Source organism: Odontomachus brunneus, unplaced genomic scaffold (genome assembly GCF_010583005.1).
Source record: "Odontomachus brunneus isolate Ranch 3 - 2012 unplaced genomic scaffold, Obru_v1 Obru_scaffold_208, whole genome shotgun sequence".
NCBI classification, from domain to species: domain Eukaryota; kingdom Metazoa; phylum Arthropoda; class Insecta; order Hymenoptera; family Formicidae; genus Odontomachus; species Odontomachus brunneus.
This window is the reverse complement of record NW_022639658.1, coordinates 194,919-212,172: the sequence shown is the minus strand read 5'-3', so window position 1 is coordinate 212,172 and position 17,254 is coordinate 194,919. Positions and strand designations below refer to the sequence as shown.

The 17,254-nt window shown below is 43.0% G+C and overlaps 1 protein-coding gene across 1 annotated transcript in view; it reads right to left on the bottom strand.

The window, feature by feature from the left end:
* The window catches only part of LOC116852250, a 31,435-nt gene extending 19,197 nt beyond the window's left edge, over positions 1–12,238 (bottom strand). The window contains exon 1 of the mRNA XM_032832429.1: positions 10,310–12,238. Coding sequence (XP_032688320.1) covers positions 10,310–11,561 — 1,252 coding nt within the window. The 5' untranslated portion in view covers positions 11,562–12,238. The remainder of the gene's footprint in view (positions 1–10,309) is intronic.
* Between the last annotated feature and the right edge of the window lie 5,016 nt (positions 12,239–17,254).

Genomic DNA, 17,254 nt, shown 5'->3' with positions numbered 1-17,254 from the left:
AGAGAGAGAGAGAGAGAGAGAGAGAGAGAGAGAGAGGGAGAAAGAGAGAAGGGGGGAGGGAGAGGAGTGGTAAATGGCGAAATGTGCGAAGCAGCGGCTTCGGTCGAACGGCTTTCGTTTCCGCGAGTCTTCGACGGAAAAGCGGAATTGGCCGTTTTAACGGACTATAAGTCCGCGGAGTTGCCATGGGAACGGTATGGTGACGGCGGCGGTAGCGGCGGCATGCCGGGACGCGGGAGGCTGCGAAGGGGATGAATAGACGGATGAATGACGCACAATTAACTAATTAAATCATCCGCCAACCCCTCACGAGCGAGCGAGCGAGCGAGCACGCGCGCGCGCGAGCGTTCTGTCTCCCGAGTATCATCCCCCTTTTGTTGGTAGAGCTTCCGCCATCTCCTCGCCATTGTTTCTCCCCGTTCGTATGGGCGGTGGGATCGCTTCGAAAAAAAAGGGAAAAAAGAAACGAGAGAGGAATGGCGGGAGGAAGAGCGATAAAGAGAAAAAACCGGGATTCTCCGGCCGTATCGTCGCGCCGCCACCCTCACGGTTCGTCAAGTCGATTTAAGCCAAATTGCCGATCGAACTGGCCGTGAAGAAACGAATCCTCCTTAATTGCGGTTCCTCGAGGGGAGTGTTTTCCGCGAGCAGTCACCGTCACCACCACCGCCGCCGCCGCCGCCGTCGTCGTCGTCGTCGTGATCGCGCAATTCGGTGAAAATTCGACGGCTCTCTTCGATGAAAATGGTCCGTGCATTCGACTGGTAATGGAGCAGTTAAGAGTGCGACAGTAGACGGGATTCGTTTTGAGTTTTAGACGGAATACCTTCCAAGTTCTTTGTGTTCTCTTTTTTTTTAATTTAAAGTAGTTAATTTAATATATAAGTATATTATGTATATTAATAACACTGATATATATCTAATTCTGGATATTCTTATTATTTTGGCTTTTAAATACGAATATTTAAATATTCAACGTAGAGTATATGCATACGCTCAGTATATGTAAACGGGAGAAAAAAAGATATGGTATATTCATAACCAGAAATATTTGGTTATGAGCAGCATAGTCATATCACTCTAGATATTTTTGTGTGACGGTAATGTGTATTGATATGAGTCAGTTACTTTAGTATATCAACCACATCAATGTAGTTGTGCGTGATCTAATCAGAAATCGATGACATTTACTATGGATACACTCTGGGACCGTATTCTTGAAAAATATCGCATACGGTATTTCGATGAAAAGCTATAGTATACATGACATGAACTATAACGTTTTATAGAAATATTCTACGTGATATTTTTCGAGAATAAGGTCGCTGGTTGAAGTAACCAGATGTCATCATTGCTGCAACGCTCATCAATTGTTCGTCGATTGCAGCAACCACATAATTAATTGTTCCGTACTTTACTGTTGAATCTGGCTTAGCACAATCAGATTCATGTGTGGACCAACTATATTATTTTTTTTACTACTTATATATATTCCATATTAAAAGTTTTAATATTAAAAGTTATTAATATTCGCGTATGTAAAGATTAAATCAATTAGAATGTTCAGAGTTAGATACCAGTATTATTAGTATCTAATCATTTACTTTTATCTTACACGAAGAAAATGTTGCGATAAAAATTATCACATTACCACAGTTATTATGTTGTAGTTAGAATTATATTTCTCTTTACAATATATTTTCTGAAGTTGGACCGTAGCGAAATTGTAATAAAAATTACTATAAAAATAGTAAAACTTGTACTTAGTACATATAATATAAAAATCATTCAATTAATTACAATCATTTTGTAGTAAAAAGTCAAAAGTGTAAAACAGTTTTAAACAAATAACTGTGGTTATAACTCTGCATAGTTCAAGATTATGAAAATGTTGTTGTAATTTTTGTTACAATATATTCTCCGTGTACTTAACAGAAGGTGAACGCTATAAGCTACAAAATTATGTATATTTTTGTATGAACCTGCGATTAAGAGATGAGAATGGGAGATTTCGTTTCCCATGCCGAAGCGAGTACGCGTGAAAATTAGTAGATGTCGAGATCCTTTGTCTTACACTGCTAATTCGTTGTTGATCATGTTGTAGAACCGCCTGAGAGAACGCGCACGCAATTAACGCGAGGTTACGCACCGTGAGTGCGACGTTTGCCGAAACGTGGCGTTCATTTGCGAGATGTTTAATTTCACCCCGCGATATACCGTCCGCTCGCGCCAAAAAGAAACGACGATGCTGCTCTTTTTCTTCGACACCCTCGGCAAACAATACCGTCCCTAATTTCGTTTGCGCCCTCTCTGCTAAGAGCCTCCGCATTAACTTGGAAAAATATCTTCACAGACCATCGGCCATTAAAGGAATAGAGAGAGAGATGAAGCGAGAGAGAGAGAAAGAGGAGTAGAGAAATTCGTAACTCGATTTGCATGCTCGCGACAGGAGGATTTTGCGAAAAACGACAGAGAGAACAAAAGCTGGCGCGTGGCGATTGTATCGTCGTGTTGTCGGCATCTTCGCGTGGCGTGTCGCAAAAGAGAACCGTAGCGGAAAGTATTCCCACACACGTGTTTACACTGTAGTCACGTATAACGCACACGATTGTCAATCCGAAGCGGACGGCCTTCATTAAAAATTTTTGCGTAATGAGCGCTGTGACGCTGCAAAATAAGAAGCGCCTTCCCCCCTCTTCCCCGGTAACTCGTAAAATAAAACGCCAGCGCGAGGAAATTTTGCATTTCCATAATCGCCAAATTAAACATTCGCCGTCATTAAATCACCGGCAAAATATGTAAAGTAACGCTGAGAATAAAAGTCACGTGCCGCCAGTTTTATCGTGCGCGAGATTTATCGCACCCTCCGTGATTATTTATGTATTTGCCGTTGACATCGATACCGGCAATTAATATTGTTAAAACGCTTAAGGATTTTCTCAGCGCGCGCATATCATGTAAAAAGCCATAAATTCGCGATGAATAATTTATTTCTTCGGCCGGCCTGCCGGGGACAGTAATTATTACAATTGCACTTCAACTCGCGCGAACGATTAATCATCGCCGGCGCGACTGCCGTGTGTGTATGTGTATGTGTATGTGCGTATATGTGTGCGCATGTGTGATTGTCCCTGTCGGAAAATCGATGACGTGTTTCACACGCTAATCCAAAAGCCAACTATCGGCTAGTGCGGATCGTTGCTGATTGACGTATACATACGTCGACGGAAAAATGTAGAACGCGCGCGCGAGACGCGTAGGACACGCAGCATCAGCAGCAGCAGCTCTTCCTAGCAAAAAACGCGCGAATGCGCCTGTTACGCCGTCTCTCTCGCTGCGAACGAAATATATTAGCATAATGCTAATTTATGATTAATCCCGCTAATGCAGATTTCACGGACGCAAACGCGAAATACGGGCTGAGATCGAGCATTTGCACTCTCTTGAATTTCTCTCGCTTCCTTCTTCTTCCTCAAGAGGAAGGATACACGGCAAAAAGTTCATTTCTCTTTTCATATAAATTCTCTTCGATTTTACTACATTCCTACACACAGAAAAATACATATTCAAGTAAACGTTTCAAGCATTTCATTAGTGTATATGTCCGCAAGTTTATCATAAGAGATTCATCATAAACACGAAATTTATCCAATTTATTTATTAAATTTATTCTGGTAAGTTTTTGGCATTTTAATTAAGAATATTACGTTAAGACAAAAATTCCGCTTACTTACTGTATCGAATTACACCTTTTCTTCGATTTTTTTAAATAATTTTGTAAAGAGAATAAAACCTTTCTTTAAGTGCATGATAATGAACTTTCCTGAAATTTGAATATATTTTAAGACTATTATTAAGAAAATATTTTTTGTTCAAGATATTCGCTTGAAAGAAGACTGAGTAAGTAAACTGAATGAATAGTCGCTTTTCTTAGTAGTAAACTGAGTGAGTAGTCGCTTTTCTTAGTAGTAGAATGATATATTTTTCTGTGTAGTAGTGTAGAAATAGACTGTCAGTATAATCTATCTTGCTAAGGAACATAATAAATTTCACTGAAAACACGGCAAATTTTTTAACAATACATTTTAGTTACTAAAACATAAATTACACACATGAAATGAAGAAAGAATATTCAATTGTTGCAGAATGTCGATCTCCTTGGTTACAAAAGTCTATAGTAATTTTTATTATATAATTTTCTCCGTGTAGCATATGGAGAAAATATATTATAGTTCTTTAAATATAAAGTCTGTTTAATTTTATTATATTTCTAATAGTACACACACACATACAACACACCCAGGAATAAAAATCGTCAGTAAGATATATCTTGTTATGAAACAGTAAATTTCGCAGAAAATTTCTTCGTAACACATTTTATTAATTCCTAAAATATAAGTAGTATATATGAAAAATGAAATGGCAGCCAATTGCTGTGGAATCTCCTCGGCTACAAAATTCCATAGCAAATTTCACCATAAAATTCTCTTTCCAGGTACGCTTTTACTCACGGGATTCCCCGGCGGATTTAATAGTCGCGGTATAAACATTACCAAATATCCTGTCGCGTCCGACTTAACCTCAGTAGGATATCCAAAAGATCATGACCTTCTTTTTGGGAGTATTTTTACAGAGTGATCCACCGTCGGCTTGCGCGTGTCACTACCCCTCGTATAATTTCGATAATATAATCGTGACAGCAACGACGATGTTTTGCCATTCCAATGGTCATCCCGGCAGCGGCGGCGGCGGCGGCGGCGGCGGTGGCAATCGATGGCCGCAGAACCGCGCTAATTAGAGCGGCCGCGGTGCGGGCCATCCGTTCGTAACGCGATATGGATAACTATCCGCGGCCAGGGTGACGCGCGGGGGTTTGGGGCGCGAGGTGGTGGTGGTGGGCGGCGGCGGCGGTGGTGGCGATGACGTACCGCGCGCGCGAGCACTGCGGGGTACACGCGGGCCCCCGGACACGTGCACAGGCCGGTTTGTAGCGCACTAGTTAAATTTCGATACGCCGTTACGGGATAGATGAAACATGGTGTTGTCGTAGCGTCGCCGCGCGCGGGCATAACGCGCGACAAATATTCCGCAAATAAAAGCTCTCTCGCGCGCATCCCTCCCCCTGCCAGCGCGTCGCCGCCGCCCTGCCCCGCGTGCCACCCCCGTTTCCGCGCGTTATTTACAGAGCCGCGCGCGGAGGAGGGTGGTCCGCACGGCCGCCGCCAATTTTTAACAAGTCGAGCCGTGTACCCCACCGGCGATGGCCTTCATGGAGCGTGCGGGGGTGGCTGGGGGCGGGAGAGGCGGCCTCGATGTTATTCGGCGCGCGTTTTATTTCGTGCCACGCGCGCGGGCGCGGATGCCGCAGTTCTCTCTCGCTCTCCCGTCCCTCTGTCCCTCTTTTTTTGTCGTTTGCCGTTTTTTTTTGCGCTTGTTTTACGCCACCGCTCGCGACTTTTTCGCCTTTTTTGGTCGACGCTGGATTGCTCGGCAACTACCAATCAGGATCATCTGACAGGAAATACCCCGCGCACCCGCCGCCGTTCGCCACTTGTGTCCGCGGCGTCCCCGCCGCCCCCGCCAACTGTCCACCTCTCATTCCTGCCAACCTTCCTCTCTCCCCCGGTCCGGGATATCCGCCGCCGCCATACGTTCACTGACCAATTTGTTCGATAAAAGCCCTCGACTGATTGGCCTGACAACGCGGCCACGGCTCTTTTTTCCGAGCGTGAAATTTACCGTGGTAACCAAGTCCCTTGTTGTACCCCTGGCCCTTTGCCCTCCAACCCTTTTGCCCTCTGCCTTTCAAGTTTCTCCGTCGCCACTTAGCAGGCCTTTTCTTTCCTCCCGCTTTCGTCGTTTCCGCCTTTGGATTTTCGAGACATCTCTTGTGATTCGTAGTGAGGCTCGCGCGAATTAGTTGGCGACGTAGTTCCTCCTGCTCGCACAATTCTGCGAGGAAGCGCCGACCGAGAGAGAGAGAATGAAGAGATGCACTCGGATCGATTTCCTCAGGTGGGACTGTTGAATTGAGAGATCTCGCTCTACCAAGTTCTGTTAGATTGATGGAGCGCAATGAGAATTTTAACTTAAAATATTTGTTAGATGTGTAATGAGAGTTAAAAACTAAAAAAGAATTATGTGTCTAATATATGAAGATAGTTTGACTATAAACGTTACTAATAATTTTGTAACCAAGGAATAGAACGACATACTGTAATTGACTTTTTTTATTTCATATGTGAACTGAGAGAAAAATACTTAAGAAATAAGAAATATTTACTCGGTAGATACTGATGATATATTTACTTACACCAATCTATATAAATAAGATAAAATATGTCTGTCTGTATGTTCCCTATTAATTTCTAAACTTTTTGACCTATCTGGATCAAATTTTGTATAGTTACCCTCTAGGACTATGCGGACAATACAGATTATCATGAAACCAGGATACTCCACTCCTTTCCCTTGATTTTCTTCCCTCGATTTTTATGGTAATTTAAGTTTAAATATTCTAGATATATCAGAAGTGTGGCAACGCCGGACAATTCAATCTTAACTTTTTATAAAACCTTAGCTTTGTATAAAAGCAATTATTTATTCTAAGAAATTTAAAAGAATTGAGACTTAAGTAAATATATTATTAATATCAACTGAATAAACATTTTTTTATTTTTCAAATATCTTTTTCTTTCAGTTTTTTTCTATTTAAATATTAGAAATTGAAGTATCCCATTAAAAAATTTGCTATATTTCTAGAGAAATTTACTATGTTAGACTTTTCTGACGATCTACTTTTGCACGTAAGAAACATAATAAAATTTAAAAGAACTGATACGAAAAAAATTATAATTATTATTAATAAATTATATTATAATATTTTCCTACTCTTCATGTAGGAAAAAGAATATAATTTTTGTGATGCTTCGTGGAAAAAGATAACAATAAAAGTTTCTCATTATTGGCATTATTTATACGTAATGCTGTAATGCTCGACTTTTATGTATGTAATACTTTCGGAATACCGTGTGTGAAATATTCGTTGAAAAGTTTCCGAAGAGGATCCGCGCGGAGAAGCGTCGCGTTGTCGTTATCGAGATCGTAAAATTTGAGTAACCGGCCAATATGGTCTGCCCGTGCGGTACATTAGACACGTAAACATGTACTATCTGCTCATCACGCAGCGGCAATCTGTCTTTCGACGTTGCCTCACTTTCGAGTTAATAGCTGGTAATAGCCGTCGAGAGCTAACATAACACACGAACTCCCACGCATGAGTTACCGTCGATCGACGATATCGCGCGACGATCCGCTCGCTCGCTCACTCACTCACTCACTCACTCACTCACTCACTCACTCACTCACGCGAGGGACTGCGATTTTGCGCGCCTTGTCTCTCTTCGTCCCTCAGCGTTCTTGGAAGTGGGATCTCTCCTCTCTTTCACGAGGACTCTTTTGCGAACGCAAACGGTGATTAATGGCCGGCTTTAATTAATTATCCGACCGCGAATTAAGTTTTCTCCAAGGTAAAGCGCCCTCAAAACTCACCGACGGAAATAACACCTCGTTATCTGTTTACGTTCTCGTGAGATTTTTCCTGAAGTCGGACAATCGAGATTTCGTTACAAAATTATTCATTTGGTAGTTGCGATTCCGACCTTCCGATCCTTCCAATTAGATGTCCGTCCGCTATCTCGCGCGCTATTTGTTGTGGATCTTTGACCGGCGATAACGTCGCAATCGACATATTTTTCTTCTCGGATCAGTATAGAGAACATCACCGGCGGGCTTAGGGAAAGACGATTTATGAGCCGATCGTTATCGGCTTTAACGACCGTTATCGGCTGCGCTCGATTTCCTCGCAAATTATTATCAAATCACTAATTTATCAGGCATTGAAATAGGATTAACAGCTCGAGCGCGAAGGTCGGATCGCCTTTTACGATCGCGACTTCCTACGATGCAGCGCACCTCGCGCGATTTTGTTCTCGATTGTGATAAAAATCTCGCTGTCGCGCGCAAATCAGACTAACGATGTTAATGAGAATGATGTGTCTGCTTTACGTGTAAAGCTTTACGTGTTTTCCTTGTAAGAGGCATTCGATGTGTGACTCGTCACTTAGGGAGAAAAACGGAAGCTACCTTTTACTCTGAAGAGATTTCTTAAAACTACATAGAAAAAATATTGTAGTAAAAATTACAATAAAATTGTTGTAACTTTGGATCATACAGAATTATGATCAAAATTACTACATTGAAAAAAAGATTCAAAAAATAAAAAAATATTTACTCCTGCTTGAAAATCGTAGCTTTTTATGAAAACAATTATTTATTTTGTTTAATTAAAAAAATTTGGGTTTAAGTAAATTTGTTACTAGTACTTACCAAATAAATATTTTTGATTTCTTAGATATTTTTCCTTTCACAGTGCATATATTTGTTTAAAAATCTTTTACACAATCGACTTTTTACTATAAAACTATTGTGATTATTTGATATCTTTCACATCATATATTTAATAAAATTGTAAAATTTATAATTTTTATAGTAATTTGTACTATAATTTTAGATTTACAAGAAAGAAGTTGTAGAAAAAAATATAATTTTAATGTAATTTTTTACTACAATATTTTTCTCCGTATATACTTTTCAAATATATAAAATTTTATATTTTATAGAAATATACATTATATATATAAAATATTATAAATATTTTATATTTCTCATATTTTTTGTTATGCGCGTGTGTACGAGAGAAAAATTTTAAGAATCTATATCACGTTGATATAATTAAGCGCATTTAATCACTTGAAACGCATATAGTATCGTTATCAGCTCGTAGCATATTTTGCTGAAAAGATCGAACGATATTTTAACATGAAACATTTCGATATGTGCCGCATTTTAATGGTGATAATCGTTGTGATTTTCATCAGCACAATTAATTGCATGTATCGTATATCGGCGCAGCAATCTTAACGATACTATTCGATTAATTACACATATATTGTCTCGTTTTTTATCGATAAATTTGGCCCGACGGACGTGATTAACGCTTTTATTAGGAAGTGACGCAACTTGCAACTTGACGTTATTTATATCACGTTGTGAATTTATGACCTACTCAGACATACTCAAAACACATTTCTGTAAGTATATTCTTCAAGACTTGTTATTCTATTGATACTAATGACTGAAAGTAATTAAAAGATAGCGAGAGATAGAAAGAAAAGATTAAGAGGTGAGATGAAATCTTAATTGTTATTCTAGGCAATATATTATTGTAAGAGATTCATCAACCTCTCTAAATTCGACGTAATAATAACGATTAAAAGTCCCGAAACTGCGTTGTTTAAAAATAAGTCGTTGTTTAAAAATAAAGTATTCTGAGAATTCTTCAAAACAACAGATAAATATATCGTATGATACGAGCACTCGACGGGAAACGGTCTCATTAATTGAGCAATTCACCTAGGGGAGAGTTGCCTGAAATTGTACCAAATTCCTAAATCGTACTTCATAAATTTCTTCATTGTTATTCAATATGAACGGCATCTATTCTAATCGAAATGAAACCTGGTCGGTGTTCAGCTACGATATAGTAAATTTGTTTTCTAATATCTAATATATTTTCTAATATATTCTTAACCAGTAATGTAACATTTATTTCTCCTAGTGGTTACATAAATAAGTTAGCTGATAATTAAATAAACAAAATTAGGGTTATAAAATAAAAAATCACATAGTTGCTCGCCAATATTATAATGTTTACCGCTGTTTTTTTGAAATTTTTTAAAAATTAACGTAACTTTAATTTCGATTTGTTACTTAATTTTAAAGCACTAGTGGTGATATGGTAGCTGGATTATGTATTTTACAATAGACAGAGCGTCATCTACTTTATCATATTTCATATGTAATGACTAAACAGTGGCTAGACGACAAATCCGATTTTATAATTCAGTGAATGATCAACTAGTGACAAATTACTAACGAACTAAAACATTTTCATAATCTATCATGTAATCCAGTTGGCCACTAATTTTGATTCAGGCCGGTTAGTTACATTTCTACTCGGATGACGGTCAAAATGAGAAATAAAGAAGCAACGAGAAATATAGATACGAAACATTCAGATCATATATTATTTTGTGTGTGTTACAAACACTTGGAGAAAAATTCGACACGACTTAGGGGAGACCGGTACGCGATTTCGGCAACAATCCGCTACATTTCAATAATAGCATCGCGAAGCTTCCGAGCAAATGAAAGTATCAGAAACGGCCATTGCCATTCGCTCACTCACCGGCCAAATCCGCGGGCAGTCTCGGATACAGCATGCCGGTCCGGGCGAGCCACTCGAGCTGAAGTGGATGGATGTGATGTTGCTGCGGATGAGGCCCGCCGGATTGAGGATGGCCGACCGGCTGACCCTCCTTGTGTATTGAGTGGAAGGCGCTGCCGCCGGCCGGATGATAGTACAGTCCGCCGGGATGGATAAGTGGACCCGCGGGATGTAGTAGGAGGCCTTGATTCTGTCTGACCACCGCCGCGCCCACTCCGTAGGGTCCGGACGCGAGACTCTGATGGCTGAGGACCCCGTTGCTCGAGGGGTCCTCCGAGCCGGGTGAAATGGGGGGACTAGAGGCGGGACTGCGACTCGCGTTGCTGCCGGGACTGGCACTTCCGGTTCGCGTCGGGTCCACGTCGACAGACGTGTCGTCCTCGACGTTCTCCAGCCGGTCCACGTTCCGATAACTGCTGGCCCCGGTCTCGGGCCTGAACTGACCGCGTTGCACCGACACGCCGGTGTCGCCGTGGTGGAGACTGGCGAGGACGGCCTCGCGGCTCGCGGAGTGTCTTTCACGCGTCTCGAGACTCGGCGAATCAGAACCGTGATGTTGAACGAAAGGATGCAGGGGATTGCCCAAAGAGGAAGAGATCCTTTGGTCTGTAGGGCATCTCACTCCGGCGCCCGGAGGGGATTCTCGTCCTTGGACACCGCTGAGGTTCAGCCCGTCTGGTTGTACAGCGTGGCTTCTGGCGAACGTCTTCTGCCGATCAGTCGACGACTGATCGATCTCCGTTTGTTTGGTGGCGGCGCGCCCCAACAGCGCGTCAATGCAGAAGGACGTCTTGCCGATGGAGCCGCTGTGCTGGCTGGCCGAGCTGAGAATGTAACTCTGCGGCGAGGACGTCCTACCGGGTGAGGTTTCCGGCTCGCGGCAGCGACTCGCCGTCAGCTCGTCGGCGAAGCACTTCCTAGCCGCGTTCTCCGGCTCCTGAAAGAAGCCGGTGGCGGTGTGTTCCTTGGGGAAACGTTTACTGCCGGAATCCTCGTGGTATCTCGCCAGCCGTTCCTCCACATCCGGCGATCTGCCGCCCACAAAGCGCATTTCCTCCAGGGATCTCACGCGGCTCTCCAGCGGGGACCGTGCGTCCTCCGATCGCGGCGACGAACCGGGATCCTGTAGTCTTTGTTGGAGACTGTACAGGTGTCGCGGGTGCTGGTGCAGCTCCTCCGAGACCATCTGCGCGTTGTAATGCATAGCTGCCATGTCCTCGCGATCACTGCAGGTGTCTCTAACACATACTTCCCGTTAGGATCGTTCCCGTGATCGACACTGATCGGTAGTAGTATCCTTTAACCGAATCTAGGTACTCTCTTTGTCCACTCGATCGCTACGGCAGTCTCCGTGATTAACACTGACTCTCACGAATCGCGGGTCTAAGCGCGACGGTCGTCCCTCCTCCGTGATTCTCTTTCTTTTTTTCGAGACAACAACCGACAAACGATCGATCGCGCGACCAAGACGCTACCCGGCTGATTTGTCGAGCCGACACTGACCTAATAACAATCGGATTTCTATCTGAGCGGCGACCACGAGACTCCGTCCAGTCGAGTCGATCGATCATGCGCGATCTAGCGACGCGGTTGTGCCTCTGTGCAAGTGTCAGCGACCCTCCGAAGCGCTCTTGAAACTTGAAACTCGTGGCTGTCACGCAGATGTCATCGAGATGCGACTGGCAAGCGTCAGTTCATTGGTCGATCATGCTCCCTGCTCAAATGAGTATCAATAAACGTCTTTTGCAACCGGTCGATCGCGCGATTATACGTGCACCACGATCCCAGCACGAAGCCGACGGCACGGGCGAGCGAGCGGTTCGGCGTCGCGTCGCAAAGTGACGTCGCGGATGACCGCGTGTCCGCCGAAAAGGCTTCCCCTACTCGGCGGGAATGCTGCAGCCGGCTTGGCCAAGCCCACCGACAGGCCGGGCGTATCCAAGCTACACCCACGACTTTTGCGTGGCACGTTGGCGAGAATCAGACGGAATCAGGCGCCATCGTCGGGCACAACGAGGATAACGCGATGCCACCCCCGTACGCTGAACTCTCACCCCCAGGACGACCAATCGGGCGGCCGTGAGCGCCGCCAACGCGAGACAGAGACGCACGGAGGCTCGCCACGTGACCGCCGGAAGTCGGAAGGAGAGGCGTGTGAGAAGATGCGGCGAGGGTGCGAGCGGATGGACGATTCCGCTGGGTCTTCTTGGGGGATTCTTGGTGTCCGCGTGTGACGACAACGACGACGGCGGCGGCGGAGGCGGAGGATACCGACGGCATTGTAATCGATATTATCGCCTCATTAATTTAACCGTGACTCAAGTCCGATGGCCACCTTACCCAAGCTGATTCGCGAAACCGCTCGGTCGGAAGGAAACGACGGAAATCGCCTTCTCCACCCCCTCCCGGGTGCTCCTCGAAGGGGCACGGAATCTCCTCGTGAAGATGATCTGCAACGCGACAGCTCGTTTCCTTAACGCGAAATTGCGCTGTTCAATTTGTCTCGCCACGGTGCCGGCTGGATGTGCGCACAAAGTAGAGTAGAAGTCGCGTTCCGGATTAGGGGGCAAATTATCTGAGACTTCCGAGCCGATTCGTCCTGTCGTTCAATCAAACTTCCTTGCCGATCGGAATATCCTCCTCCAGAAGCTTAACCGCCCGAATTGTACGAAGTGAAACTCGAGGATTGTTAGGGCGAGCGTGTGTCTTCCTTGTTGCAAGTTTTCCTGATTTGCAGACTATAATATTCCACCCCACGCGACGATATTCTTTCCGTTACATTCGTGTTCTTCGTTTGCGAAATACACTGAGAGAAGGAAATGGTTAATCTAACTAAAATTATAGTTATACTGAGAAAAAAAGTTGAGTTAACGAGACTTGTTTGAACGAATTTTGTTCGTTCAACCAAATATTTAGTCGATTGAACGAATTACATTGTTGCTGTGATATGTCACACATGTCAATTGATTCAATGATTATGATTTGGTCAATAACTACATGAACGCAACTCATTGTTGCTCTAACGCGTAGTTTATTCAATAGATTTCTTTGAGGCGGTTGACTGCTGACCAGTTTAATTACTTTTTTTTTATGTACTTTTGATGATAACCGTACACATAAGATTATTATTATTAACGTTATAATAGAATTTACTAAAAAAATGACTTTTACCATAATTTATAGTGATTATTTATAGTAATAATTTTTATAGTGATTATAACTTGATTATCGTTACAAATATCAAACTTTTTGTTGTCAACGTACTGTCGACTGATCTTCCGCGTGCGAGATAAAATGCAAATTCTTAAAGTACGAACTTTTCGAATACACACGAGTATCCATTTCATAGTGAAAACATTTTATCGTTGACGACGGTTGCAAGTCATTCGGACAAATTATAGCATCTGATTATCGGGGAAATGTGTAACCTACGCTCGAGATATGCGCATTAGTGGACATCCGCTCAGATAGCATCGCGCAATGAAGTATCAATAATACGTGTCGCGTTATCGGGCACCTAATAGTCGCGTAATAGGTATCACACCCCGTTCGCCGAGTGATCGTTCTCCTTATCAGTCGTCTCTGATATCGGCCAGGCGTATTTGGTTATCAGCGGGGTGACAATGCCTCGGGGCACACCTTCCGATCGCCAACGCACAGAAAAGTGTCTTCAAAAATCGGAATGAAGCGTCCACGCGTGTTCTAAAATCGAATACTTACGTCAAATACACACAAACAAATACGCGATCACGTGCACATGCACATTCAATATTCCCCGATGTTTGGAAAGAAAAAAATCACGTTTGGCTGTCTCATAATTTTGTTATCTCTCTTAGCCAAAATATTATTTTTATTCCCAGTGGACGCGTCCAAGAATCTAACGGACTTTTTCTTAGGAGAAATGTAACTAGCTGGCCTGAATCTAGCTAGTACGGACCAGATAAAATCTCTTAGCTGGTTATTAACCCGTTCATCGAAATTTGAAATCAGGTTTGTGATTTATGTGTCATTACATGTGAAATATAATAGAGAAGATGATGCGCTTTGTCTATTCTAAAATATATAATTCAGCTATTATTGTCATTATCATACTTATTAAAATTTTTCAATTAAAAGTTTAAAAATTAGATAGCAAGTGAAAATTGAGGGTGCGTTAATTTCATGAAAATTTCAAAAAAGCAGAATTGAGTATTACATTGTTGGCTAGCAACTATTTATGACTTTTCATCTCATAACATTGTAATCACTTAATTTATCCACCGGGAGAAGTGAGCGTTTTATCACTGATTAGAGTAGTTATATCAATTTGCTATCACCGTGGCTAGACACCGACGAGGTTCAATTTCTATTAGAATCGCACGAGATCAGAATTTGTATGTAGGCGAGAACGACGAATGGTTTGCCGATTCGAGTAAGTAATAACAACGCGTCGAGTCCGCGCGTTGGCGGCACTTAGCGCGTCGAAGACACTCGAGGCGTCCAACTGACGAAAAATGATGGATCACCGATGGTCATCCGCTGCGCCCGTGATACTACGAACACGGTGGAACTGGAAGGTAAATGGTCCGCTCTCCTCGTTTGCTCGTATGTAGCCAAATAAGAGACGAAAGGGTGTTTGCTTAAGGGCCGAGGCACGTCCAGCACACTCACGGGATACTCGTTTTCGCTCGCCTCTCGATACGTTTCTACGTACTCCCGTAATGCTATCGCGCGCGCGCCAGTGTCGTGGACGCGCTCCTTGTCGCTTATTCAGCAGGGCGCGTTTTGATTTCTGGCCCGCTTCTCTCGAGGAATCCGTGAAAAGTTCGCTTTGAAGTCGGGAAGGCAATGTTTTAATTTCTTGCCACTTTATGCGAGAACTAGGTGAAATTAGCGTTGCAGAGAATCTTTGCAGTCGACAGAATACGAGAAGACACCTCGGCTTCTCTCAAATCCGTACGAGTCACTCCATCGCGATATTTTCTTGTTTTGCTTATTCTTACATAGAGAAAAAAATAAAAAGATAAAAGGCATTCATTCACTAATAATATATTTATTTTGAAATCTAAATTCTTTTATTTGCATGAAAGAAACAATTGCTTTCAGGAGAAAAAGTAATATTTTATTTAAAAAAATATTTTATAATATCAGTATAAGTAAATATGTTATTAGTACTCGTCGAAACAAATCTCTCTTAAGTATTCTTTCTCTCAATGTACAAACCAAAAGAAACAAAGAAATTCTTAAGCAGAAGTGGTATTATCGAGACGATGTATTAAAGTGTGCCCCGCGTTTGAAACTTAATATTCGATCTTAATCTTAGGAGGAATTATGGATATTGTTATCACTTGAAATTGATACAATGTTTCCTTAAGTTCCTCTATCTTTTTCGCGTATCAATTCTTGTTTCTATCTGTTATCGACTGCGCGAGAGACCGTGACTCTATTAGGCGAGAAAAATGTGTGCTAGATACTCCCTGAAATGTTATCTATCTTGATAAGACGTGCGACTCGAGATTGCATTTTTGCGCGAGACCAAATGACGGGTTTCGTAGACTCCTCGCATTTACGAGTTCTACGCCACTGGCGACGTATCAGGGTCCATGCAGGTAGTAAACACATATGTATATCGTATTGTGGAACGCTGGCACGTACACACAGGTAGCCTTCTGTCACCCTTGGCTGCCGAGTAAACATCAAACGATTTTTAACCACCGATTATGCCCCGTCACGATAAGCGGGGACAACTCCTCTACTGTCGTCCTCCTACGTCGTATCTCCATTCGAGAGGGAATCTGACAAAAATCCACGACTCGAGAATACCCGTTAAAAACAGATTTGTAGGATCGTCGAATAAGTGCCGGGTTGATAACGCTAAGATAACGCTCGTAAGAGCGGAAACTAATCTGTCTCATGAGTTCATTGGATCGGCACTATGCGCACGCTACGTCGATTTGGAGCGTGAATTGATTATCTCGGAATATTGAGAGGGAAACATTCCCCGAGCAAACGAGTAATACCGTAATAAACGTAATTTTACGTCGTAAGGCAACGACGACACGGAGCTATAATGACGATCGTGTTAAGCGTCAATCGACGAGAATTTAGACAGTTCTCAGTAGCGCGCGTAACCATGTACAAAGTCCTGGAAACTATTCCATCGCGTGATAATATTGATTGCCGGACTATATCGACTTTCGTGACTTTCACGATAATAATGAGTAGGCGGTGGTGACAGCGCGCTATCGCGTCCTTCTCTTCCTCCTCTCTTTCGCTCTCATCCTCTGCCTTTCTCTCTATTTCTCTCTTTCTCTCTCTTTATCTCTCTCCCTCGTAGTAGTAATTAACGATTTGACGCTTAATTTACACGTTGCGCTCGTTATCCGCGGGATAAGATTGCCGGATCGTTGTATCGATTGGTTATCACCGGCCGGCGATAAATCTTAATTGATGTCGCGTATCCGCTTATCGCGCGTCTACATTTATGTAAAGATCGTTAATTGCGCCTTATCGACTGTCCGACGCTCGTTTATCGGCCTAATTTCAATCCCTCGCTCACTTACATGTCGCTAAAGTGACACCACTTACTTGCGGCACTTCATGCTTTATGTAACGTTACGCAAACAACGCCATCGGCGAGATAAAAGACTCTCTCCCGCGCGTTCCTTCGGCAAGCATGGGACGTTCCAGGCTCGTAATTGCCTATCGTCCGTGTAATACGCGGGCTTTATCGGCCGACATGATGCGTAAAAGACTGACGTAGCCCGATGGGGTCAGCTAACGCAATCTCGTGATTGTGAGATAAATTGTCAATTAAGTTCTCGCCCGTCAAAGTGCCTCCCACCCCCATCTCTTGAAATCAAAAGTAACTTAAGGTAAAAATACCTGGACGTTCTTATTGTTTTGATCTTGAAATATATATATATA